We start from the raw sequence: 25869 nt of genomic DNA, 5'->3' as shown, positions 1-25869 counted from the left end.
TATTCAATAACTTTTTTTATGAGTTTTAACGCTATTGAATAGATAAACTAATCTATACTAATATTATAAAGCTGAAGAGTTTGTTTGTTTGTTTGTTTGAACGCGCTAATCTCAGGAACTACTGGTCCGATTTGAAAAATTCTTTCAGTGTTAGATAGCCCATTTATCGAGGAAGGTTATAGGCTATATATCATCACGCTACGACCAATAGGAGCGGAGTAGCAATGAAAAATGTTACAAAAACGGGGAAAAATTTCACCCGTTCTCTCTTATGTGACGCAAGCGAAGTTGCGCGGGTCAGCTAGTGTTAAATATTCCTCAGAACCAGGGGGTTAGTAAGACACGAATCCATTAATATTGCAAACACGACGAAAAGTTAACTAAGCAACACCTTTTTATTTCTCGACGTTTCGGCCAGTTTCTCTAAACTCGTTTGTAATATTTGTTTTTTTACTGTTGTAGTCGTGGATATGCTGTCATATCCTTCTACTTGCCATTTTAAGCTAATATTCTCTTTGCTTTTAAGACCTTTTTCAGCCTAATTTTATAAGTCGCGGACGTTTAAAAACATTATGCCTAATTACTTAATTAATATTTTTGTACTTAAACACATTGGTGTCAAAAAAGTAGCACGTTAACTCAAAACTTTGACTCAGACAGATTATTAAAAGGAAAAAGGAAAACATTATAGTATATTAATTTGTTCTTGTTCATTCGTCGCCATATTTATGACTATTTATCAGTTTTACAATTTAGCAAATATTGTTATAACCTGAAGTGGTTTAGTCACAAATCGTGTAAGGTGTAGGAAACACGTTCAACTATTGTGTCAGTTATTTTAATAACTTTGACGTTTTCTTTTTGGATTTTAGAAAAGCTTAATTAGTAAGTACGTAATTTTCTAATGCCTTTTTTAGCCATAGGCTAATTTTCTAGTTTGTGAAAAAAGGACCAACGTTTCTTACCTTATATCTGTCCTATCCTTCCAACTATTTTTTCCCTTTTGAACTAAATTAATATTAACTTATTGTAGCTTTGACAAGCCTACGCGTTGGTTCTTTTGTGTAAAATATCGATGTATCTCTAAAACTAATTAATCTATTTATCAATATGAACTGACTATTTCTGAATCGCAAAACCTGCGTTACCAAATTATTCTTTAGCTTGCGTTTAAAACCAATAAAGCAAACTTTAAGCCGAATTCTTTCAAATTATGATGAATGGTCATTTTGTAAAAAAACATTTTGTCCTATAGTGAGCGTTTTTTAAGGTCCTTCTCAAATACTTTGTTAAAAAAATAAACTTTATATAAGATTCTCAAGGTTTTATTAGAAAGTGATTTACGGGCGACCGACGTTTGTGAGGGAAATTCCTGTCTAGAATAAAATTGCACTTGATTTATAGCTTTCTTTTGCTACGTGGCGTGGGTAACATTTTATTAAGATTTACGTTATTTTTAATGATAATGTTGATTCTTGAGAAATCCTACCTCTGGAATTGCTCTATCTCTTACAAAATACAAAAGATTGTATGAAAATCCATTCAATACTTACATTTTGAGTTTATTTCAAACAGACAATCAGACGTGACGAGAGGACTTCATATTATAATATGTAGTGATTTAACCACAGATATAATATCACAACAATTTAAGGACAAAATGGCGTACATTTGAACCGTAGTTTTAAGAAGAATTATAAATAAGGTTGCCATTAAACAATATTAACCATGTTTCCTGTTTATTTGCGGTCGGGCAGATGCGTTAGTTGTACAGCGGTCCTGTGGCCTCGTTACAATGTACTCAATATTAATTATTTACGACGAATGCTTAACAACTTACTAAAAGGTTAAATAAAACACATGCTTGTAAATGAAAATTAATTGTCACGTTTTTTTGCTAAAGGCTCGTGACCACACAGCTTTACGTATTCTTATATCCTAACCCCCGGTTTTTGAGGTACATTTAGTGGTAGTTAATCTATTCAATAGCGTTTAAACTCATATTAATAAAACGTTATTGAATAGATAAACTACCGCTAAATGTACTCAGAAACCGGAGGTAAGTGGTTCAAAATAAAGATTATTTTAATACATCAGCTTGTTATGATTTCAATTATCTCTTAGAACTAAAATAATACAAACTAAATATCTATAATTACATTTGTTACTTAGATCCCAAATAAAATCCTGTGCAATGTGCATATTTCATTATTAATTCAAAATAACATATTACCTACTTACTCTAAATTGTGTGGTAAAACCGGACAAATATTACTTCTCTAAAATTAGGTAAGTTACCGACTAATTAGCAAAGGTACTGATTAGCAAAGGTGACTTGTACCGTGATTTCATAGATAGTTAAATTCCTAATACTAGGTGTCAAAAGTAAATCCTATAAGTAGTAACGGACAGACGGAATGTATAACAAGATTATAAGGTTGGCGAAATATTGACGGTCGGACTACTGAGTTCAAGGAAAATATCGACCGCCGCAAATTAGTGAGGTTTCTGCGAACTAAATGTATTTAATTAATTCTCGCGTTAGGTGTAGTGTTTAGAAAAATGTGTGTACGGTTGTAAATTTGTGTATTTTACGTCTTATTCCTTGTCTTAAGTTCCAATAAACTTTTATGTACTGCGCCAACGCCCAGTTTCTGAAAAGCTTAGGTTCAGATTTACGGCAGTAGTAGTACCTTTCCGATAGATAATCCATGGGACAACAGTCAAAATTTCGTCTGGTAAGCTAACTGCTACTTATTTAGAAGTAGTTTAATCGGAACTTGTAATTAATTAAGTAGTTGAAGAGGTGCTTAATTACTATTAAGTATCGTTATCTGTTACTGAAAATTACTGTTTAGTATAACTATAGAACAATTATTTTGACTTCAATTTTTTTTTATTGTTTTTGAATTTTGCATACGTATTTACTATCAAAACCAGAGAGAAAAGGTATAAAAATAAAAAATAAAATTACCTTACTATGGGATTACTTTAGTTAGGTAGGTGTGTGGTACAATAATTTCGAAAGTATTTAGCATAATATAATAATAGGCAATTAGTTTTAATTGGCGTGTTAAGTAATTAACTGCGGCTGTTTAACTGGATTCGTTGTGCGTTTGTTTACTATTGTTTTATTATGAATAGAAAGTATATGAAGAAAACAAAATGAATTTTCTAGTGACCATAAACAAAGACTTTTCTACTCTCTGAAAAAAACAACCGTAATGGACATTGATTGAAAAATCTTGTGAGTTTTATAAAGTGTCAGCATAATCCTATCATTTCGGAATACTTTAAGGTCCATAGTCATATTACATACATAGGTAATATCACGCCTGTTATACCTGAAGGGGTGAGCTAAGGTGTTATACACCCACGTTTCGCCATTAACAATGTTAGTCCCATGTAATAGGAGGCAAGCCTATTGCCATATACCGGTCATGTTCTCAAACTCCAGGCAATTGTTAAAAAATATTCCAAGCCAAATTAAAAAAAGACCAATAGCACTTTGCCCGACCCGAGAATCGAACTCCTCGTGATCATAAGTTGGATACACTACAGAACAAATCATGAAGTTTAAAATCAAACGGTTAGGCGATGTTTTTTTAAATCTTTTACGATTTCTTTGCCGGAAACAAAAACGATGTTACAAAAAGTAATATCTATAATCGCTTGTCATTTAGTAGCTTTCGAAATAATAAAAAGAACATCAACTAAGTAAATAAAAGCTATGCAAATGAATGAAAATATTTCCGTTGTTAAATACATATTTGTATGGGACAAGTGGAAAGCAGATGAGTAAGATGGCCGCCCGCTTTTCACTCAATACTTGACTTACTTTAATCTTACCGTAAAATTAATTTGTAAATGTGTGTGTACAAACAAAATGAAATGTGTACAAAATATGGTCAATATTTGTCACTTTTTTAAACGCAGGCTGTCTGATGTTGGTGAATTTACGATTTATCATAGTCATTACATAAAAAGGTAACGGGCGTAACGGCGCAGCGGTGTCTTTGATTGAGATAACCTTTGTTAAAAATAAATTATGATTGCACTTAATTACAATAAGGGCCCATATCATAAATCATTAATAAGTGTCAGATAACATAAGTTCTGCTAGATAAAGTAACAGCAAGTGTATTAAAACAGCTGTAAAAATTCAATCGGATAAGATATCTAAAAGTTTTACTGTAAGGTAGTTAGTGAAAAGGCCTTCCATCTCAAATATGTTTGACACTACTTTGTCAGCTAACCATGCGAAAACAACTGTGTTTTTTACAAAAGAATTAACGTCTGTCGTCTATATCTTGTTCCATACAACACCTGCTCCAGTTTCCAGATGTTTTCGCTCAAATGAAAGTGATCAGTCGCATCGCATCGCGGCACGGTCCGCCGCGCGTGCGCGATTGATAAAGTTTTTGCAAAATGCGCCACTTTTTGTAGCCCGTCTGTCTGTAGCCGGAATGTGTTGAAAGTTGCCGAGCTATCGACGCGTTTGATGTTATTATTAATTATTTATATATTGTTTTTGTTGTGAAATGCACTTTTTTGTGGTGACTTGATGAGTGGTTTAATGACACTGGATCTGCTTCTGATTCTCTTTAGGCATAGAAAAGGGGTTTATAAATAAAAAAAAGTTCGGTTTATTAACTTTTGACCTAAGATTGTCCTGTAATATGTGGTCTGCATAAAACAGTCTCAACATTTTTATTCAAGTCAAACAAGAAAAAGCTTTTATCTTCCTAAAAACTTACTAACCCCGAGAAACGTCTCACTTATTAAGTATATAAGAAACCTCATTTCTCATTTTATTCTACCAAAAAGTTTTACGTCCGGAGCAGTAATCGCTGGCCAAATACATTAAACATTTTTACTGAAACAACCATACGTCAAAACGACACCACACCAAAAAACTAATAATCCCATTTCAGTAATGTGAGAATACTATTTGCCGATAACTATGGAAAATGTAGACATCTGCCATGTAGAAAGTTCTTTTAAAACTCTAGAAGATCGTTTTATTAAATTGTCAGAAAGTCAGAGTTTGATATCGAATAAATTTGAAGTTGTAAACAAGAATGTTGAGGAGTTTAGGCGTACTGTCACCCAGTTATCAGAGAAAATTATCGCATTGGAGGAAGTGGCTACAGATAGGAAGAAACTTAAGAATGAAATAAGGAGTTTGAAGAACAGGATAGATGAGCTGTACGCTATTGTGAAGGAAGGGAAGGAAGATGAGTCGATAGCTAGTGACGACGCGCAGGATGTCGAGTCCTGTCATTCTGGTTTCTCGTGCTCTTCTAAGGTAAAATGTAATGTAGCACGAAGCCTTCGTAATTTACTATCTGGATCTCGAGAAAAACGTTGGTAAAGTGGTAGAGCCTTTACCGAATCGTTACCTTATGTATCTACCTCAGTTATAGACCGTTGCAGGGGTGTATACATGTGCACTATATGCAGGCTCTTTCGTCAAATAGGTACACCACCTACGAGTATGTTATAAAAATTATTAGTCTAGTAATGTATTGACTAATGTTGATGAAAGACTAAGAATTTCAAACCCATTACTGATAAAGGATTCCAAAATTCATACAGAAAATAAAATTGGCATTTTTCCTACGTGCTTTACATATTATTATATAAAACGAAAGCATTCACCAAGTAGGCATGCCACATACTTGTTAAGCAAATGCCAACATCAGATTACCCTATAAAGTCTTAAAACAAATATTTTCTCGCAAGATGCGAAGGCGTATTACTGAAGCAAGGATAACACGCCATAACACCGTAGTTAATTCAGCGCCGTGCATGCTCTGCATTCTTGCGCGTGACTTATTTACATAATATAATGTAGCCCAGTATAAAAATATGAAGAAAATATCTCTAAGCATAATGTGCGATGCTTTTCACTTCGAAACTAAGTAAGATTTTTTTAAATATGAGCATAATGCGTTCACGAACGAAAAGAAAAAATCTTCATTCTGAATTTTTGTCCTTGCATCAAACAAAGGTACTAACGACGAGCCTATAATTCAGTTTTCAACAAAAAACTCGGGCGCCATGTTGGCCTCTCCTCTCTATATGGCGCTCCTTTTTTATTTTTTAAAACACAGACAAAAGTATCCTCTGTCGAAATGTTTCAAAGTGATTGCAGAGAATGTCCGCCCTACCATCAACGAGAGAAAAAGTTTAAATGGAAAAATGTAGGCAGGACATGAAAACATTTTTTGCGTTAAAATATTTTTAAAGAATGAAATACTTACTTAAAGATTTCACTAATGTACCTAATTTGTTTTCGATAGCCTTTTGAAGTTTTGAATGACTATTTAAAACAGCTATTAGATATCTATTACAAAAACTTGAGACACCAAAATTAAGTAATGCTTATTTAAGTAGGTACTAAATTGCTTTTTTTGCTTTCAACACAGTTATTCAAAGTGATTGGCAATTTCAATCACGTAATCATGAAAGCTGAAGTAATTCGAAATTCTAAACTGTAAGGTGCCTCTTACCTACGACGGTTTTGTATCCAATAGGCTGTTCTAGGCCTTTGATCAAAGCCACAACGTATTTCAAGTTGCGAACTTCGGAGAAATAATTAAATATGGTTTCGTTCGTAAATCGTTGAACAGGTTATTCGGCATAGAATTAAGGAAAGGGCTCTTTGAATTCGAAAATTTTTGGGTCCACTAATTTGATGTAATTTTCATAATTAATGCGGACGAATGGTACTTGCTTGCTCCTTAAATTTGAACAGAGCCTTGTTATAATGTAACCTACTTTGATCAATTCTTTTTGCGAGTAGGTAGGTTGGTAGTATGGCTGTAACATGGTTAGTAACAATGTGCTCAGGGATTTTCGATGGCTACAAAGCTAACGAGGAAAACGGTCTATAAATAAACCTGCAAATGTCGCTGGCCATTATTATTTGTTTACTTTTCCTTTTGTGTCAATGTCCTCTTTGACTTTATGGGAATATAGGTTGTCGGTAAAGGCGGCTTATTTAATTGAAATGTGCTGTTTAGGTATAATTTATGGTGTCTGAGTAATAGATATGTGAGCAACAGCTCTCTTTATAGCCTTGTAGACGGGCACGAGTGGCCCAGGGCTAGGCTAGAGCCGAAGCAAAAGGACCGATAGCTTAAAGTTCTCTTCGAAGCAAGGAGGTCCTTCACCCTTAACCGGGATCGACTTTTAACCTTCAATTCTGAAACTCTAACGTTGCTTAATTTGTAAGGAATTCTTAGTAGTAACTGGAAACACTAATTGATTTATTTACTTACTCTACCGAGGATCAGAAACTACTAACTAAGTACTCTCCTCCGTAATTCTGTAATACCTACTTACGTGTTGACCGTGTTGTCAATAATGTATCGTTAAAAATTGGAATGTATAATTAATAATTGTATGTCTGTTTGTTCGCAGGTGACAATGACGACGGGACTAGACCGGGACACGATACGTGCCGCCTATGAGGACGTGCGCTCAGACAATTCACCTACTGAGTGGTGAGTCTTAATCTATAACAATATGTTCACTTTTAGGATTAACCAATGACTGCTGAAAAGTGATACTGTATTGTAACCTTAAAATAGGCTGTTAACTATGGTCCTAAGGTTGACTTTACCGAGGGGATATTAAGCAAGGAAGACGAAGAGAGAGTCCTACGATACTAAAGTATTCTTTCTACCCTTCACCTAAATCTTTTCACGAAGATTTTACCAATGATTATAAATTCACCGATACATGCCAGGGACTTTATATCTCACGACAACGGACTCAAAATACAAATAAATATTTTCGAACCTATGTAATAAAGTACTTTTAGCAGATATAAGAACCTAATCTCAACTTTATTAAGATTAAATCCTGAATTAACAAATGCATCTGTTTCCTAAATGTTTTTCTTACGTGTACAGGGCGGTGTTCAAGTTCGACGGCGCGCGCATCGTGTGCTCGGCGCGCGGCTCTGACTTCACCGAGTTCCGCACACAGTTCTCTGACGATGACCGCGCCTTCGGATATCTGAGGTGAGGACTATGAAGATTGAGGGTAGTCCATACAACTATCGCATTAACACTTGAAACGGAGATTAAAGGAGAGATAGGCAGAGATAGCATATAAATACGTCGCCGAAAGCGAAGACTGCGCTTTTCTAATAAAAAAGGTTATCTAGGTACTTAGGTTTCAAAGTAATTTTGTTGTATTAGGTAATAGTAGTAAGTACTACTCTGTTTGCAACAAACTGTCTTGAATTGTATTTTAACTATAAGATCGATTAGCAATCCAAAACGGGATATGCTTGTTGCACCTACAGGAGTTAGGACAATCTCTTCAGAGATATAGGTATACTGATGCAATTTGAATACCATTTACCCTACCCTCCAATAAACGTACATATTAGGAAGCTACTTAGCACCATCTCTAAGATATTATATAGTGAGTGAATAGCGTTCAACTAATTACATTTGACAGTCGACGCATAATAAATTGATGTCCCTAGTGTAGTTAGTGTTCTATGCATCTTGATATGACGATAATTATCGGGCTCGCTACTGATTGCTCCAGCAATAAATTGGGTAATAATAATATATTGAATCAGTTTCGAGGGACTGATAACAATATGGGTTGATGGTATTAAATTTGAAAGGACATATACGTATGAAGATTGTAGCGTTGTGGCGTTAGCGCGATGCCAAAGCTTATAAACCCTTGCTTATGTTCCAAAGAAATGTAGATACTTCTATAGGAGATAAAGATAGGTAGGTAGGTACTACTTATTCCACTATGGGCGGTAGGGCGATTATTTTTTCGTCTCTTATAAAGTCTTCTTAACTATGTGGACATTCCTCTACTGAATTGAATAGGAAAAGACAGTGTATTACAGTTAATAAACGGATTTCTAAGCGTCATGTGGGTATCAAACCCACGACGAAAACTACGCGAAGATCTAAACAACAGTCCAACTTGCGTCATTTAATCTAAAAAAAGTATTGCTGTCATTTTCGTTGTTATAAATTTAGAGACGTAAAATTGATCGTCTGTTTTTTGTTCGCCAGGTTGCAGATGGGCGATGAAATGTCAAAACGTAAGAAGTTTATGTTCATGACGTGGGTGGGACCCAACGTGTCAGTCATCAACCGCGCCAAGATGTCCACTGACAAAGCTATCATAAAGGACATCATCTCTGTAAGTATATTAATAATCACTTATAAGTATAGGTACTTGTTTTCGACCAGGACATTGCCCGGCAATGGCAGACTAAAGAAAAATATAGGTACCTACACCTAACTGTATCATTGTGTGATTTTTGCATTGAATCAAGTGGTTATGGGGGTTTGAATCCCACCCATACACTGCCGACGCAATGTAAACGCACTCCTGTCTGCATTTGACCTTACTTGGGAAATATTATACCATTTTTTAGAGGTCACCTTCTCCATTACAGGAATATCACCTATCTTCAATAAAAAAGACTTTATTTTCGTAAGCAGTCTTTACTTAATCATCATTATTTTTAGCTTTTATCAACTAATAGCGAAGGCATTAACTTTCCCTATTCAGTACCTACAGCTGTTATTAGCCGTCAAAAATTCCCCAACCCTAAATTGTAGCAAATTGTTTTGGCAATAAATAAATGGTTTGACGTACATGCTGCCGTCGTAAATCTAAACACAGTAACTTCAAAATATGCGTTTTGAGAAAAACGCGGTTGAAGTTTAATGGTTAATTTTTGCTCTCATGAAGATACTGATTATTGTATATTATTTCATGCAACTTTTAATGTTAGTATATAGTTAAATCTTTGATTCTGTATATATATATCTAGTATATTATTATTGTATAAATAATAAAATTAGATAATGTGTTTTAAGCTAGGGTAATAATATAATATGTTTTTCTTTTTTAAGTTACAACACGGTAACTCAACGGTTACTGTGTTGTAACCAAGTTTTACCTATTACTGTGTTGTAACTTTGTAAAGATATTAACATTAGGGGAATTACGACACAGTAAGTATGTACATACTGTGTTATAACTATGTTTCTTAGAAATACGTATAAAATCAGTAATACAGTAAATGAGATACTGTGATTTATTCAAGTATTTGTTGTTTATCTTTGAACAATATTTTATACGCAATCACAGTAACTGAAGAAGCCGTGTTATAATCAAGCAAAAAAAGAAAAATTAAAATCTATTCACGTTAAAAAAACACAGTTAGTAGTGAGATACTGTTATTTAATTTAAAATAACGCAGATACTGTATTTTTTATTAAAAAAAATGTTTTTTTTGTAAAAATACTGTGTTTTTATTTAATGTATTTCGGTAACTATCCATCGTACAAACAAACCGAAAACTTTCTCAAATAGCCCGCGGTCTCCTGATTCCAAAGAACTAAACAAACTATAAACACAGTAACTTAAGTTACTGTGTTTACATTTACGACGGCAGCATGAGTCACGTTGGTCGATCGAGCAGGACGAAAGGTTACGACCGTGACTAATGCGCGGGACAATGTCAAAGGTACGCTTCGAACGGGACTGGTTCAATAGTTTAGGATATCTATTTTGTTAGGTGAAGTCAGGCGTAACGCTGACAAAGTAGCTTGTGGTGTGTGGGACCCATGGCATGGGCAGTAAAATTTTCGACACCTGGGAAACAGATTCAAAATACGATAGGACTAGACCTTTTATGGCATAATGTCGAAAGAAACTGAGAGATTCGAGAGAGAAAAAACATTGTTGACACTGGAAAGGGCCTTCGCGTGATTTGGATTTTTAAATCCTAGTCAAATAACACTTTTAATCTGAACAATTTTACATTTGAACCTAGGTATAATTTAGCTGTTGTTGCCCAAAAATATTGATAGTAATACAAGATGTCGCTAGTTTCTGAAAATGGTTAAAAGGAATAAAAACAAAATCATTGACATTTCCTCTAAAAACTTTATATAAAAAGACAATAAATAAATACAAAATTGACAATATTCATATCACATGAAATCATACAAATATTTCCTAACATTAAAACCGACAGTTTGTGCAACAGCTGAAATGAAATCGTAACCGACAATGCATTTATACTTGGCTGTGTCCAAGTCAATCTCTTTGCTGCCCGCAATCAACTTCAATTCAACTAGAGTGGCTATTTGTGCCAGCAAATTGCTTGTGAGGCCAATTTTTTCCTCAAGTATTGCGTAGAAGATTGCCAGTAAACGGTCCAGAGTGAATACTTTAGGACCAAGTTGTGTGTTCAATTTCTCCGTTATCTTAGCTTTGGCCCTCACTTGCTGTAATCTCTTGCGTTGCTTTCCATGATTCTTCATGAACAGTCTTTTATCTTCTTTCGGTGGGTTATAACTAGCCAAATATGCAGCTATAAGCAAGTATTTAGCATAGTATGGAAGTTCAAAGCTCTGAGCAAACGTCTTTGTTGATGTGAGTTCCTCTTTCAGTGTGTTCTCAAAATTATTGTTTGGACGGTAATCTAAATCACTGTTTTCTTTCCCTGGTGATGGGTTTGTAGGCTTAGATTCACTGATACGTAAATAAAGGAGTTCTAAGTTAGCCTTCAGTACGGGAGATATGTGTCGCCATAACTTTGTTAAGTCTGTAGCTTGCATTTCATTTTTAATGATTGGTTCACAGTATTTTGTGAAGTTGACACATGCCATATGTTGCAATTCTATTAGATCTCGACATGGTCTGTAGAATACACTCAGAAAGGCGTTCAGAAAGTTTGCAAACAATTCTGGTTTATCTAACTGATATTTTATATCATCCTCAACATTATAAGTTGTGTTTAGATGACGTATGAAACCTTTTTGCTGTAGAAATATAATTTTAAACAACTCTTCTTTGTTGTAATTCGGGAAGAATAACTTTATCGGCTCTCTGACTCCCATTTTGAAGTAGAAATTCTCATAAACTAAATGTGTAATGAAGATGGTACAGATGTTCAAGTTGCACAGTTCTCGCAATCGTAAGAACGCGCTCATTATGTTATGGTCCATGTTGCGAAGTCTCTCCGCCCTGTCGAACACTATAATTACGGGTTCATAACCAGTCTCTGTGTCTTGCCGCCGGTTTAGGCTATTTATGAGATCCATCAAAGAGTCGCATTTAATTTCAACTTCCTCATCTTCTAACCCGGACAGGATGCTCTCATACATTATTTTAGGTGAATAACACTCGATACAGTCTATAATAACGTGCTTGTAATTCAAATACTGTAGTACGGAGTTGACGCACAAAGTTTTCCCGGTAGCCATACTACCGCTGATAAATATAGAACAAGGCAAACATTCGTCACCTTCACCGAGCAGATTAAACAAGTCGTTCAACTGTTCTTCACGACATGGCACTTTGTTTTGTATTTCTTCCATTTTGATAATTTTATTTGTCCAGTTTTTATAAACAACCTCTCACTCACATTACTTTGACAGTTGACCGTTGCTGGGGTTGACGTTTGACGTTCCGTTTCCCGCGCAACTCGCGCCGCTTACCGCGCCAGTTTACAGCGCAGCGGTGCGGTCTTATAACGCTGATTTTTCATTTCACTATATAACTTAATTTCGTTATATAATTTCGCAAAAATGAGAAATTATTTTGTTTGGTAATGATGTTTTATTCATGTATATAAATTTTTCATCTTTCAGAATTTTGCAGTGGAATTACAATTGGAAAATCAATCCGAAATAGACATCGATCAATTCAAAGACGCCCTGAACAGGGCGGGCGGAGCAAACTACGGGACTGGGATCAGGGATTTATGAATTGCACAATAAAATATCCGCCTTTATCCTAAAACATATCAATGCTTTGATTTTAATTCAATACCTCTCTTTTAAACATAATGGAAATGTGTTAGCGGAGCTCAGTCAAAATCAAAGGATTGATTGTAATTCTTTTAATAATAATAGGCCATTATCAGGCCCAAAATTGTTTTTTCTTATAGTAGGACATGCTTTTTATTTTTTATTTTTTTTATACCGGTGTGATTAAGTTTTGCAGTAGTCATTTTATGCTGTTTCGGCCGAAAGATACCTATTTATTTTTTTACTAAATTGATATTGGATTGTATTTTTATTTAGTGAAATTGTAATATTTCAATAATTTATTTTTTAAAGTAATTGTGCAATTATATTCGATAATGTAACGTAAGGATTTGCCAAAAAATCTTTAGTGAATGTTGCCATGTATAGGGCGCGATAAGTGCATTTATTATTTTGTCTACCTGTATTTTACTGAGTCGAAATTTTACAATGTATTGTATACAAAAGTATTTGGATTTAACTGGCTTTTATATACATTGACTAGTGTTATTACCCAGCATTATTGGTAAACGAATTGAAGTAAATACATACATTAACCAAACATAACTATGCATTTTATTTTTCTCCTACAATCAGAAACCTCGGTGTTCTTATTGGTCACTATCTCAAAGGCACACTGAAAAACTAGGACTATATGTCATTAAACGACAAGTAAAATAGCATAATATTTTATATACAATTTATATTATGCAAAAAGGTTTAACATATAAGGTCTATTTAGAGATGAATAAAAATCTATGAACATGTTATATTATACTTTATTGCTTCAAACTAAATGCTTGTTATATGATTACAAAAATATTATGGCTTAGTGTTTTGGCTCTGACGAACACATTTTAACTTATAAACTATGTAGGTGTTCTGAATTCTTAAGGCTTAAGATATAGATATTGCTTTTCATTACATTTTGAACTATGATTCATAAGGCAGCTAAAACAGCGAACATTAATACCTATTATAACACCACGATACCTTAATTACTCTTGCAGAGACCAATTCAGAAGAATATTAAAAATTTTAATTATCTTTGTCGTATCGTAACCTTTAAATAGGCATTGCTTTCCACTATGCTATATTGCTATATTATTTTCCGCTGTCAACCAGCCAGGACTAAAGACCTGTTACAAAACAGTAGGTAATAAACTGACAAAGTATTAATAATTGCATTCCTCTGTAAATACATATTTTAACAACAATATAAAGTTTAACTATGTATATTTACGCTAATTGAATAACATTCTGAGACTATAAAGGCTATTATTGCTATTTATTTCAAAACATATTAAAAGCATTTAGGATTAACATTTTCTGAATAGGCATAATGAAACTGAATGACCATCAGCCTATAAAAAAAAAGTTGTTGCGCGGGAAAAACAAATATGGTGGCGATTTTTTTAATCAACAGAAAAGGACATCTAGGTATTAGTGATTATAACAATGAATTAATCGTTTTAAAATACTTGTTAGTGTATAAGGGTAAAAAAGCATGTGTGCTGAGGACGGTTTAGCGTTTCCTTTTCAATATTGTCAGCTAACAATGGAGGTAACTGTAAACAACTCTTCATAACAATTATTGTACATATATTGCTTTAATTCTAGTTATTATTGCGACCAATCGTTAAGATTGCAGTACTAGCGATTAACTATGTAAATATTTTATTATTTTAGTTAATATAAATTCATTATACAACCTCTATGTCGATATAACTCACGTAAGACTTTTTAGTAATGGCTACAGGCGTGTTATTTACTAGATAATAATCAAGTTGTAATCAATTTTCAAGGGCCAAATCTATTAATTTTGCGACGCATAGCTGTCTCCACTAAGCCAAGAGGGCAGTAAAATTTATCATAACCATTTCGAAATATACTTGAATGACTTAAACTAAGGATAAGCTAGCATTCTTTGATGTTCTCTTAAAACAATTATTATGCTTATCATAATGCTAAAATTCACTTAAAATAATAATAATAGAAAGTATAAAAAACACACAATCACAAATGTAATTGATTTAAAGTTAAGATCTTGAACTTGTAAGGTAATAATGATATCTTTATTATGAACACGTAGTGTGTAGAGTTTTTCAGTTATTATATTATTATTTATTTATTAACTAGGTTTCTCTCTCAGTCAAACTTTATTACCTGGTGTTAACTAGATATTTTGTGAACATAACATAAAGGCCAATTAGTATTCGATGTTAAGTCACAGGTGTCTTAACAACTGTTGATTTTATAAACGTTTGTCATCAACTGTCTGTCATCGACATTGCTATAGATAATTCGGTCACATACAAGTACAATATGTGCATTCTATCTTGATTTGAAGTTAGCAGCAGTAGCTGCGCAGATGACATTTTTTGGAACTAAATGTTGAGGTTACAACCGTTACTTGGGCAAATGTTCTCTTATGCCTAACTTCAAGCCAGTCAAGTTAGATTGCGTGTACTGTACTGCATTATCGGAGATAACATAGAAGCATAATACAGACAGTCGAAAGAGGGAAATTTTTGATTAGTCCCACAGAACTTAGAGTCATGTTATGTTAACTACCAGGTAGGTATGTGGTGAGTTATGAGAGCATGCGCCTGGTGTATCAGAGCACGTGCGCGGGCGCCAGGGCCCGCAGCAGCCGACTGTGCGTGTGAGCGCCGAACAGCACCGACAGCAGGGATACGCCGTAGCCTGTCGCGCGCTCACCCTGTGAAAACACAATAAAATTACATAGAATTACATACAACTTATAACCAAAATAACTGTTGAGATTTTTTACATTAGATATTTTTATTTCATGAATAATTTTGATATTTTAAAAGGTAAAGTGCGGATAATGTATTAAAACGACCGTAGATTAGCTGTACGCACTACGTTCGAGATCATTATATGGTGAACATTAAAATAAGCATTTCTAAAAGTAACAACAACTTTTTGAGTTAAAAAATTAGGACGGTAATTCTTAATTCATTAGATAAATTAATCAAAAAATGAGCAGAGAATCTGTTAAATTGTTAATGTAATTAAATTAAAGTCTAGTATAAAAATAGGCAATAGGGATGATTGGAAAAACAAAAAGGGAGGCTTTTGTCCAGTACAGGGTAACAATAAAATAAGTTAGTAAGAAGGTATACATACGCAGTGTGCGGGCGCGGCCATGTCGACGTGCAGCCACTTGCCGGGGAAGTCGAAGCCGAGGTGCGCCAGGATGAACAGCCCGGCGCATGATGGCTGAGCGTTGTTGCGGTCCTGCTGGCGGGGTGACACACTTTATACTACATACCATTACTTTTATACACTTGACACTTTTCTAGGATTTCCCATTTATTACCAGTTTTTGATACCTAGTTTAGTATTGTAAATAATATTACATAGAATTGTCTTCTCTAAAGGTTATAAATTAAAAGTTTATAGGTTGGAAAGGCATTCATTAATAATTCCAAATGTTTAAAAGATTGTTATCACCAGTAATACTAGAAAATACTAATTTGTAATATCTAGTCTAATTGTTTTCTTGACTTTAAACTCTATACAATAAGAAGCTTTAAGTTTGTTATACTCTTAATATTATCCTCACTCATTTCATAAATCGATGAGAGAGAATGTCATGAGAGTGATAAACTGAGATGCTCTTCTTTAGTCTCATAACGATCGTGTACCCGTTATTTTTTGTATTCCTCATCAGTTACAAATCTAACTAGCTAAGTAACCCTACAAGGAGGTACTTACGGCGACGCTGTTCTTCATGTCGGCGACGCAGGACGTGAACTCGGTGAAGTGCAGCTCGGGCGCGAAGGGCAGCGCGTGCGCCAGGTCGCCCGACACGAGCCCGGCCGCCACGCACTGCGCCTCCAGGCGGCTGTCGTTCGACACGATCGCCGCGTGGTACTTGCCCGTCGCTGTACCCTACAACAAACAAACTTAGTGTTAAATCAGCTCTTTAAAACATAATATAAAGTTTTTACTGAAAATAGTAATTATTTATTAAACTTTGTTACGTATCAATGTAGGCATAACGGGTTACTCTGTAAAATAAGGAGGGCGACACATCAAAACTTACGTGGATTTCAACAGCGAAAATTTTTACTTAATTTTCAACCAGTTATCTAATACCACTATACAACTACGGTCATAAATATGTATAACAATCTAAATCACTAGACAGAAAACATTGCTTACCTGTGCTCCAGTCAATGTGGCGACATCTACAATAGTTTCGGCTTTCAGATCTCTCGACGCGTACACTACACCGTCACTCAGAACCAAACGACCTGCAAGAAACATAGTTTTATACATAATATATTCCATTCAATATTACAAACGTAAGTAATACAAACGTAAATACACAAAACAAACATAAGTAATAACATTGCAGATAAGATAATATATATATGGAAAAATATAGTTAAATTTGTAATATTTAAAATATTCATACCTTCAGCATCAGTGTTGTTGATCTCAACAGTGCGTCCTGAATACAGTTGGTGGATATCATCAGGCCTGTCAACAAAACATTAAAAAATTTAATATGAAAATACATGATCAAACTAAACATTAAGCTTCTTAAAGCAAGTATTCAAAATGTGGACAACGATTGAATATTATCATTATGAAAATTTCAGTGACACATCAAAAAGTTAATTCTAATTGTTTATGTTGATTGCCCAGGATTAAACTTCCATAATAGAGGGTTAAGACCTAAGTGTCTCGAAAAGCACGTAAAAAAGTTGCTATATAAAGATTAAGCTGTGTACCTGGTAGCATTAGGTCCGACGGCATTCTCAGCGAGGCACAGTACGGCGTGCAGGTTGACGGTGGGCTTGGCCTTCACGGCCACCGCGAACGCCGCCAGCACTGCTGCAGCACCGCCGCAGTCACCCTTCATGCCCACCATGGAGGTCTGCAAAGAAAGAGATGTTAATACTTTGGTATTTATACTGATTGGTGCCTTCGGGCGGCTTGAACAACTTTGACACTAGGTTGACCACTGACCATACGACTAAAAAATTGAGGTTATCCTACTAATATTATAAATGCGAAAATGTCTGAGTATGGATGGATGGAGAGATGTATGCATGTTTGTAACTAACAAAGTTACTCTTTTTCGTTAAAATTACATTTATTAACCTATTTATAATTTGGATTAACATAGGATACCGTTTACAGTAGTTTTTATGCAGTAGAATTTATTTTCATTTCAAAATGCGTCAAATAGTAAACCTTTTCTACTAAGTATGGTGTGAATTAACTTACCCTAGCCTTGATGCTAAGACCACCGGTATCATACACAATGCCCTTGCCGACCCACGCCACAGTCTCAGTGGCCGCGGGTGGAGTGCACGACAGTACCACAAGGGCGGGCGGGGTGGCCGCAGCTCGCCCCACGCCGTAGATCCCGCCCATGCCCCGCGCTTTCAGTTCCTCGCCGCGGATGATGGTCGGCTCACCGATGTCTAGCTCCTTGGCTACTTTGCATGCTTCCTGTAAAGAAAGTTACAAGATAAAACAATTGAATTTTATTCAAGTTTGAAATTTGAAAGTAAGTTTATAAGTGTAATCAACACTTAAACAGAATAAAACACAAGCTGATATATTGTACACAAAGCAAAAGTGTAATAGTTAGTATCAGCTTTAGCTAAGCTCTTTAAAGCAAGCAGCTTCGGGTTTGAGATTTGAACCCAAGTACTTATCACACAAAGACCAATGATTTATCTTAATGATTATAATAATACATGTGTAAGAAATCACAGTCACAAAAATGCTTAAGACTTCTACAAAACAGTTCTCAAAGGATTTCAAAGTATTATTAACCAAATAGGCAAAGAGAGAGGGTTTATATCAGACTTAGTTCAATTTACATTTATAAGGATAGTTACCTCAATGAATTTATCAACGTCCATGACATTGGCCGGCGTGTCAGTGATCCGTGCGGCGAGGCGCGTGGCGTCAGCAGCATCTTGCAGCGTGCTCAGCTCCTCGGCTGATAGGGCTCCGTCACACAGCGCCGGGTCAAGTGGCGCTAGACCTTCCTCTTCTGATTCACCGTCTGAAAAATGTTGGTATTTTGAGTTTTGGCTAGATAGTCGTGCTTTAAGAAGATTGGTTCTTTTTGATAGGATATTATATCCCGTTATGAATTATGATATACACTGTGTGCAGTCATTGTCCACATACAACAAGGTACAGTTTTTACTGCGCCATTTATGTACCGCCGATCCTGGCGATACTCCCGACTTTTAAGAAACCTTTCCGACGGTAGAAATATTTTGACATAGTACTGGTTTTACGTTACTTTTGAATGATTCGGTGACTGTTATTTTGTTTCGTAATTAGTAAGGTTGCTACTCCAATTTTGGAGTGCTTCAATTGCCGGACTTGTTTCAAAGGATGATACAAACAATACCGAGAAGTTTTAGCGATTATTTGTTTGTTAATCACGCTGGGTAGAATATTAATTGTCAGCGATAAATAAGCGCATATAAAGTATAGTATGTAGTAAAGTGTATGGTGTTTGTTCTTACCACCTTTCTCGTCGGGCACGAGGTATATCTCGACGGCCAGGCTGCGCGCGCGGGGCGCGGCGGCGCCGAGCGGCGCGGCGGCCGAGCGCGCGTGGTACAGCGGGAACGAGCGCCCGATCGACACCGCGCTCGCCAGCACGTCGCGCTTGCGACATACTAGCTGTGGGGACACGTTACTTGTAAGTTAATGTGTATTATGACATGATGAAATACTATATATAGGTAGGTAGGTAAAAGGCAGACGAAAGCTATAATTTTGCTTATAGTTGTTAGGATTAAGTGTAAGACGCAGACAACTTAGTTTCACAATAAGAGGCCTTTGATACTGCGGTAGTAAATATATGTACAATATACAAGTTCAATATTATGTTATTAGTGCAGTAACCAACCATCAGTTTCTTCTCTTATCAAATTCTTCAATCAACATCAGAATATTTCAATAAGCTTCACCTTTACATAGTTTAGAATAAAAACAAGCAGTTGTGCTCAACGGTTCGTAAACGATCTGTGACCGCAATGGTATTTGAACTGGGCGTTTCCGTGCTTCGGAGGGAACGTAAAAAAATGTCGGTCCCGGTTGTTAAGATAACAGTAGTTAAACCACGTCAAAGGTCTTCGAGCGGCTTGAACAACTTTGACACTAGGTTGACCACTAACCATACAAAAAGAAGAATAAAAATATGGTGGGACAGAGGAGTTACTTACCACAATAGACTCGTCGGTGGAACGTTGCGTGGCGCGCACGATCTTGGCGAGCGCGTGCGAGCGTGCGGGCGCCGCGTGGCGACTGCGGCGCGCGGGCAGCGACGCCAGCGACGCGCCGCGCGGCCACAGCTCCACCGAGTCGCCCGGGGACGACGTCACGCACTGCACGCCGCGACGCCAAGCCTGGACACATCACACACGTCACATAAAATAGTCCATGTACTACACAGATATTAGGAAATAGTAATCTTATATATAAAATTTCCACGTCACAATGTTAGTTACCGTACTCCTGCGAAACGGCTTGACACTTGACCGATTCTCATATAATTTTGTGAGCATATTGACTAGGTTCTGAGAACCGGCCAACATCTATTTTTCATACCCCTAAGTGACACTATTTTTTTTATTTATATGGCAAGACAACGTTTGCCGGGTCAGCTAGTATAGGAAGGTTTTAGGAACCAGTAAATAGTAATGGATTACGTTTATATGCATAGATTGTTAAGCTTTAATGTTAGGAACCGAAATTTATGACCATTGGTAAAATAAAACACGATTGGAATTTGTGGTCTCAACTTAAAACAAAGATAGCATCTAATATTGATTTAATTGACCTTTAAAAAACTACATATTTCACAATGTCTAGCAATAGATTAGATGATATTTTTTAGACTTAAATGCATTTTAATGATATAATAGACTTGGGATAATTCAGTAATAACAACTTAAACACAATCATACCATAATGATTTTTTATTTCAAAACTTGGTGAATATTCAAAACCATTCACAAATATAACAGCATTAAGTAATTAACACTATTGCAAAGTCCCTTACCCATACTTAGCTAGGATATTTGAACTCAAACCTTAATTCCTCTCTCTATCCAAAATAAATTGGAAATTAAAAAGGGCTACATATAAATTTCTTGTCAGAAGCAAGATCTTTTAAGAAACGGTGGAAAATTTAAAAAGAATACATTTTCAAATACTTGTAGAAATAAAAGATATATGACTTTGAAAATGATCAATATACAATAGTTAGAGAACAAAGATAATATTGACTTACCTCCTCACTAACTCTAGGTTCAAGTTTGCAGCGCACATCATCCCAGCTGAGTGCACTGAGATGGGCAGCCTGGCCTACAAACAGCACAGGCTGTTGCTCGGGGTCTGACGGCGACAGACCCCAGCGGAACTTGATGCTCACCGATGCGTTCGACATACTGCGAACTGGAAAAAGAAAAAAGAACTAAAGACTCAGTGATAATAATATCTACTTACATCTAATTTTTTTTTGGTTAATTTTGACTGTTTGGTTGTAACTAGGCACCTCCACAATCAGCTTTATGGTATAGTTAGTGTATGCAGTAAATCAATTCTATTGTTTTTTTTATTTTATAATATATGGGTATGATACATCTGATATCCTAATATTATAAATGCAAAAGTTTGTGAGTATGTATGAATTGATGTTTGCTACTCTTTCACGAAAATACTACAGAACCGATCACGTTGAAATTTGGTATGTAGATGGTTGAAGACCTAGAATAACATAGAGGCTACTTTTTATCACGGCGTTCCCGAAAGGTCGGGATTTACACGGTAAGGGTTTTCACGCGGACGAAGTCGCAGGCGACCTCTAGTTAGAAATATTCCAGTAGAAGTTGGCAAATCAATCAGCGACCACTGACCACGCGAATCGTCCAGCAATTCAAGTAAAGGTAAAATGCTCTATTACTATAGTTCACACAGATATATTATTAGCCACACCACCCAAAAGTTAGGAAATTAGAAAAACCATTGCATCTTGTGACCATATTCACTCAACACGAGAGCTCAAGTTACACTAATCAACAAGTTTAAATGCACTCAACAAAAAGTATCACTACATTCTTACTTCAAATATAAATTTAAAAAAAATATTTACTTTGCAATCTACACCTTCCATTTCTAAATAACAACTTATGATGCATCATACACCTTTACACCACAAAATACTGGTTGAAACTAATGTCTATGACTTATATAGCCACAAAAAAAAAGCAGTCTGGGTAGGTGTCAACTTTTTTACTGTATAATGTTGAATGTGACATTGGTAATTTGGATGGCGATAAGATATAATCTATTTAGATGTTTTTATAAGACTGTAGGTGTGTAACGGTAAATAGAAGATAAAGATGTATGCTAGTGATTCTGTAATTAGAATGTCTGACTGATGTCTGAATAAATTACTATTGAATAAGTTTTGTCCACAAAGTTGGCTCAATTTGAAAAATGTGGCCTTCTAACAACTGTCTGTAAAAAAAAAAATTTTAAGAAGACATAATGTTGTTTTTCATAAAACTTTGTATTATTTTCAAGTTACTTACTTGTTAAATCAACTAATATAAATTTAATCCATTATAACACATATGAACAGAAAGTATTCGATTTAGTATAGTTACTTTTTTTAACCCCCTGCTGAGCAAGTGTGTCTTTAAGATTTGCAGCAGACCTTTGTCCAACGATCGTACAATATTAGTTAATAATGACAAATGCAAAAAAGTCTAATACAGCAGTAATATTAAATATTTTAAAACTTAGTTCCTCACTCACCCTACACTTTAGCCAGTCTGAAGGTTTATTATAGGACACAAAACATTTAGTATGTACAAATGTAATAAACAGAATCAATTAGTACTGCTATAAGTCAAAAGTAACAATCTATTGTGAGAATGCATTAACTAAGAAAGATTGTGTAGTCATAAAATGTTCTCTAGGCCATTATTTTGTAGATATATAGAGAATAGTAGTTTTGTAATTTGTAGTAACAGTTGTGTTGTTTAAATAATATTTCAGTCAAGATTTGTTTTGCTTGTATTTTTGGTAAAAATGTGACTGAATGTGTGCTATTATTTACCTAACATGATATAATAATAGCCAAGTTGCCCAGGAGCTCCAGATCTAGGTAAATAAAGAAAGTAATAATGTAAGTTATTACTTAGCTTAACAAATTATTTTTTCTTGATTAGGGGTTACTAAGAGTGAAATCAGTAATAATATGAGTTTTGTAAACATGACAAATAAATACACTGAAAAGTACTTAATTAACCTTAGCTAGAATTCATTTTTTCATTTGCTTGGTGGGTATATGACATATTTATACAAATTATAGTTTCGAGCCTCTAGGTAAGTGTAAGTATCAAATGTTAATTAAAAGTCATGATAACAAAGAAATTTTAATTAAAGGAGGCCATTATGGAAAATAGGTTAGTTTGTTAATTGTGAGTACAAATAGAAAAGTGGTTATTATTGTTAAGTTTCATTTATAACTTTCTTGTATTAGTAGAGTAACACAAACCAGTATTATAGTACTATTATTTTAGAAAATAGTAATAATAACAGCCATGTTTAACTTAATAAAAATCTTTGAAATAAGAATAGTTTGTATATCACTGGATTCACTGGCACTGTTCTAGATATGTTTAGAGGTAAATAAACTAACATTTAGTGATAACTAGGTATCAATTTACAGGTTATTAGACATTATATAAAATGCAGATAATCAAGTCAGAGATTTTATCTTTCAATTTATGCATGTTATTACTGTTACATCTGATTAGAATATGAGTATCTGGATATACAAAGTATTAAATTACTGACTGGTTTAGATAACAACCTCAATACTAGATGCCCTCTTTGACACCACTTAAAAAAGTAAATATATACTCTATACATTTTGAACAAACACTTCTTTATGACTCATATCCTGCAGTTATCCAGATTAAAGTGAACTTTACCCTATTTTCATTCATAAAACTATGAAAAATACCAAACTCGTGTCCCGTATACCTTTGATACTATCCAGATATTTGTCTTACGTGTCTAAATATACGCAAATTAGGACAAACAGTGAATTATGAATAGGTTATTCACCTGACACATATGTGGATTGCTTAATTACACTTATACTTGTATTAAATATTCTTAACAACATCATGATTACTTATATAACACTACTACATGACAATATACAACACAAACAAGGTTTTTTAGCATAAACTAACTTCGGTCGACGACCGCTAACTTTTAAAATCACTTACCGTTTTACACGTTCTCTCTTGTTCAGATGTTTTGTTAGTGTGTAGGACGCATCAAGGATTGTTAAATAGTATTATCAGTTTCAATTAAATAATTACAAACGGTTTATTGTTTACTTTCGTTGTAAAGAAAGTGTTTCACTTTCTCACAACTTGCCAAATCATTGGAAGTATTCGTTCCGTAACGAATTAAACTGAAATGTCATCGTTTTACTGTAATTTTACTTTGTACATATGATTTAATTTAAAAAAGCAAGACTTTATAGAAATTGATAATTAATAAATTCGACATATATTCAAGCTTATCCACCAAAAGATTAAAATATTTGAATAAAATATATTTTCAAGATATTCTTAATTTCTGAACGGAGTACGTTTCGTGTTGCGTTTAGTGCGACATTTTGATCATAATTATGATAGTAAATAAGCGTGCAATGAAACTGCGCCTATTGAATAGAAATTAATCGCACTTGATTAAAATTTTGATAGAAATCTTGTTTCAGCCTCAATGCAGCATTTCTTGTTCGATAGTGCCTCCAATGATCCCCTTGTCGTGGTTCTTCTACGACTCGGTGAACCCAACCATCACTCATCTGGGATTCGACGGGGACGACTTTCTTCATATTTAATGCCAATCTCTATCGATGAGGAATCATTTAGGGAAATAAAACTAAAAATAAAACAGCACAGATAAATCGAATTTTCCTTTAATAATTTCATCATTATGAGCTACAGAACAGAACGACATAACAAACGTTAACCGCGCGCGTAGCTTACCTTACTTAAGCTTTATACAAGTTTACAATGTCGACGGGAAACCATTGCGGTGCAGCAAGCCGGTCAAATAAAAGTGATGCGTGTAATGGAAGCCAATTGAAATGTTTTGGAGGGAAAATATTTTTGAGATGTAGTCTTGTCTGTTTTTGGAGGTTAGTAGCACAGATAGTAGTGTAATAGTTAATGCGAAACCCAACTTTGACCACCATATTGGTTATGGATATACTGTAAAAGTTATTGACCAGTTTCAATTGCGTTTTAATGACATTGGCAAGTACCTATCTCATAGACCAAGGTAACAAACAATAATAAGTATGATCTGTCAGATTCCCTCTAATCAATACTTATCTGAGGGATAATTTTATAATCTATCCTATTTATTACTATTGAAACTTAATAGTAAAATATTGCTCTTTACTGAGGTCTATATGTTTCCGTTTAAAGTCTATGACACAAAATAATAATAAATTACAATTAATATAATTTGTATTATTATTCATCTATCTAATCGAACAATACAACATTTTATTTAGACTTCCATTACTAAACTATGGGCTGAAATGTCAAACGTCACTTTTGATAGTTATTTTTTTTAAATACCCGCATAGTTTGACGTCTGTCAATTCCGCCATTAGTCTTTAAATATTTGAGAAAGATCTTAAAATATTTAAGACTTGATTTAAACACATATTACACGTAACTTAGGTAGTGTACTTACTTACAATTTAACTATGGAAGCGCCTTTTTTATCTATCGTTGGCTTAACAATTAATATTTAGGTCACCACACCGCAAATTAATTTATAAAAATATTGTGAGGGTAAAGAATAGATTAATAAGTTTGTGAATAAAAAAATGGCAGATATTCCTGTGAAATAGTCGAACATTATAACTAAAAGATGACCTATCTTTTAGGCATTCATTTCATTTGTCGTATGGTCTGTGGTC

General features: G+C 34.7%; 3 protein-coding genes across 11 annotated transcripts in view; 1 reads left to right on the top strand and 2 right to left on the bottom strand.

Moving 5' to 3' along the window:
• Nucleotides 1-13388, top strand: part of LOC142982559 (coactosin-like protein) — a 32933-nt gene extending 19545 nt beyond the window's left edge. The window contains exons 1-5 of one of the 2 annotated variants that reach the window (XM_076129111.1): nucleotides 4924-5308; nucleotides 7429-7511; nucleotides 7923-8033; nucleotides 9063-9192; nucleotides 12666-13388. In XM_076129111.1, coding sequence (XP_075985226.1) covers nucleotides 4964-5308; nucleotides 7429-7511; nucleotides 7923-8033; nucleotides 9063-9192; nucleotides 12666-12782 — 786 coding nt within the window. In that variant the 5' untranslated portion in view covers nucleotides 4924-4963 and the 3' untranslated portion in view covers nucleotides 12783-13388. Of the gene's footprint in view, nucleotides 1-4923; nucleotides 5309-7428; nucleotides 7512-7922; nucleotides 8034-9062; nucleotides 9193-12665 lie in introns of those variants that run through there. The other variant, XM_076129112.1, reaches the window with a different exon arrangement.
• On the bottom strand, nucleotides 10934-12505 carry Orc5 (origin recognition complex subunit 5). The gene has a single exon (XM_076129110.1). The coding sequence runs from the start codon at nucleotides 12390-12392 to the stop codon at nucleotides 11001-11003; it is 1392 nt and encodes a 463-aa protein (XP_075985225.1). The 5' UTR covers nucleotides 12393-12505; the 3' UTR covers nucleotides 10934-11000.
• Nucleotides 13389-13584: 196 nt separating the features above from the next.
• grsm (probable aminopeptidase NPEPL1 granny smith protein) lies at nucleotides 13585-24322 on the bottom strand. Of its 8 annotated transcripts, none has more exons than XM_076129353.1 (12): nucleotides 24149-24322; nucleotides 21133-21296; nucleotides 20063-20245; nucleotides 19358-19517; nucleotides 18713-18882; nucleotides 18090-18317; nucleotides 17591-17736; nucleotides 17272-17336; nucleotides 17016-17107; nucleotides 16566-16742; nucleotides 15975-16088; nucleotides 13585-15543 (listed from the first exon to the last, which is right to left on the bottom strand). In XM_076129353.1, exons 2-12 carry the CDS (start codon nucleotides 21286-21288, stop codon nucleotides 15439-15441), a joined length of 1596 nt encoding a protein of 531 aa, XP_075985468.1. In that variant the 5' UTR covers nucleotides 21289-21296; nucleotides 24149-24322; the 3' UTR covers nucleotides 13585-15438. The 8 variants fall into 8 exon arrangements, with proteins under 8 accessions (XP_075985468.1, XP_075985464.1, XP_075985465.1 ...); XM_076129349.1 differs by lacking the exon at nucleotides 24149-24322 and adding an exon at nucleotides 23982-24121; XM_076129350.1 differs by lacking the exon at nucleotides 24149-24322 and adding an exon at nucleotides 23982-24121 and having other exon boundaries at nucleotides 15975-16085.
• Between the last annotated feature and the right edge of the window lie 1547 nt (nucleotides 24323-25869).

The sequence above is a fragment of the Anticarsia gemmatalis genome, chromosome 22 (genome assembly GCF_050436995.1).
Source record: "Anticarsia gemmatalis isolate Benzon Research Colony breed Stoneville strain chromosome 22, ilAntGemm2 primary, whole genome shotgun sequence".
Classification (NCBI taxonomy): domain Eukaryota; kingdom Metazoa; phylum Arthropoda; class Insecta; order Lepidoptera; family Erebidae; genus Anticarsia; species Anticarsia gemmatalis.
The sequence above is the reverse complement of the archived record's forward strand: the minus strand, read 5'-3'. Positions and strand labels throughout refer to the sequence as shown.

Excerpts from the sequence above, each read along its gene's own strand:
- Orc5 (XM_076129110.1), bottom strand. The coding sequence starts at position 12,392 with ATGGAAGAAATACAAAACAAAGTGCCATGTCGTGAAGAACAGTTGAAC.
- grsm (XM_076129349.1), bottom strand. The coding sequence starts at position 24,045 with ATGATGTTGTTAAGAATATTTAATACAAGTATAAGTGTAATTAAGCAA. Across the intron at positions 17,337-17,590 it reads GTCGGACCTAATGCTACCAG|GCCTGATGATATCCACCAAC; the intron begins GTACACAGCTTA and ends TTTTGTTGACAG. Across the intron at positions 16,089-16,565 it reads ACATGAAGAACAGCGTCGCC|CAGGACCGCAACAACGCTCA; the intron begins GTAAGTACCTCC and ends TCACCCCGCCAG.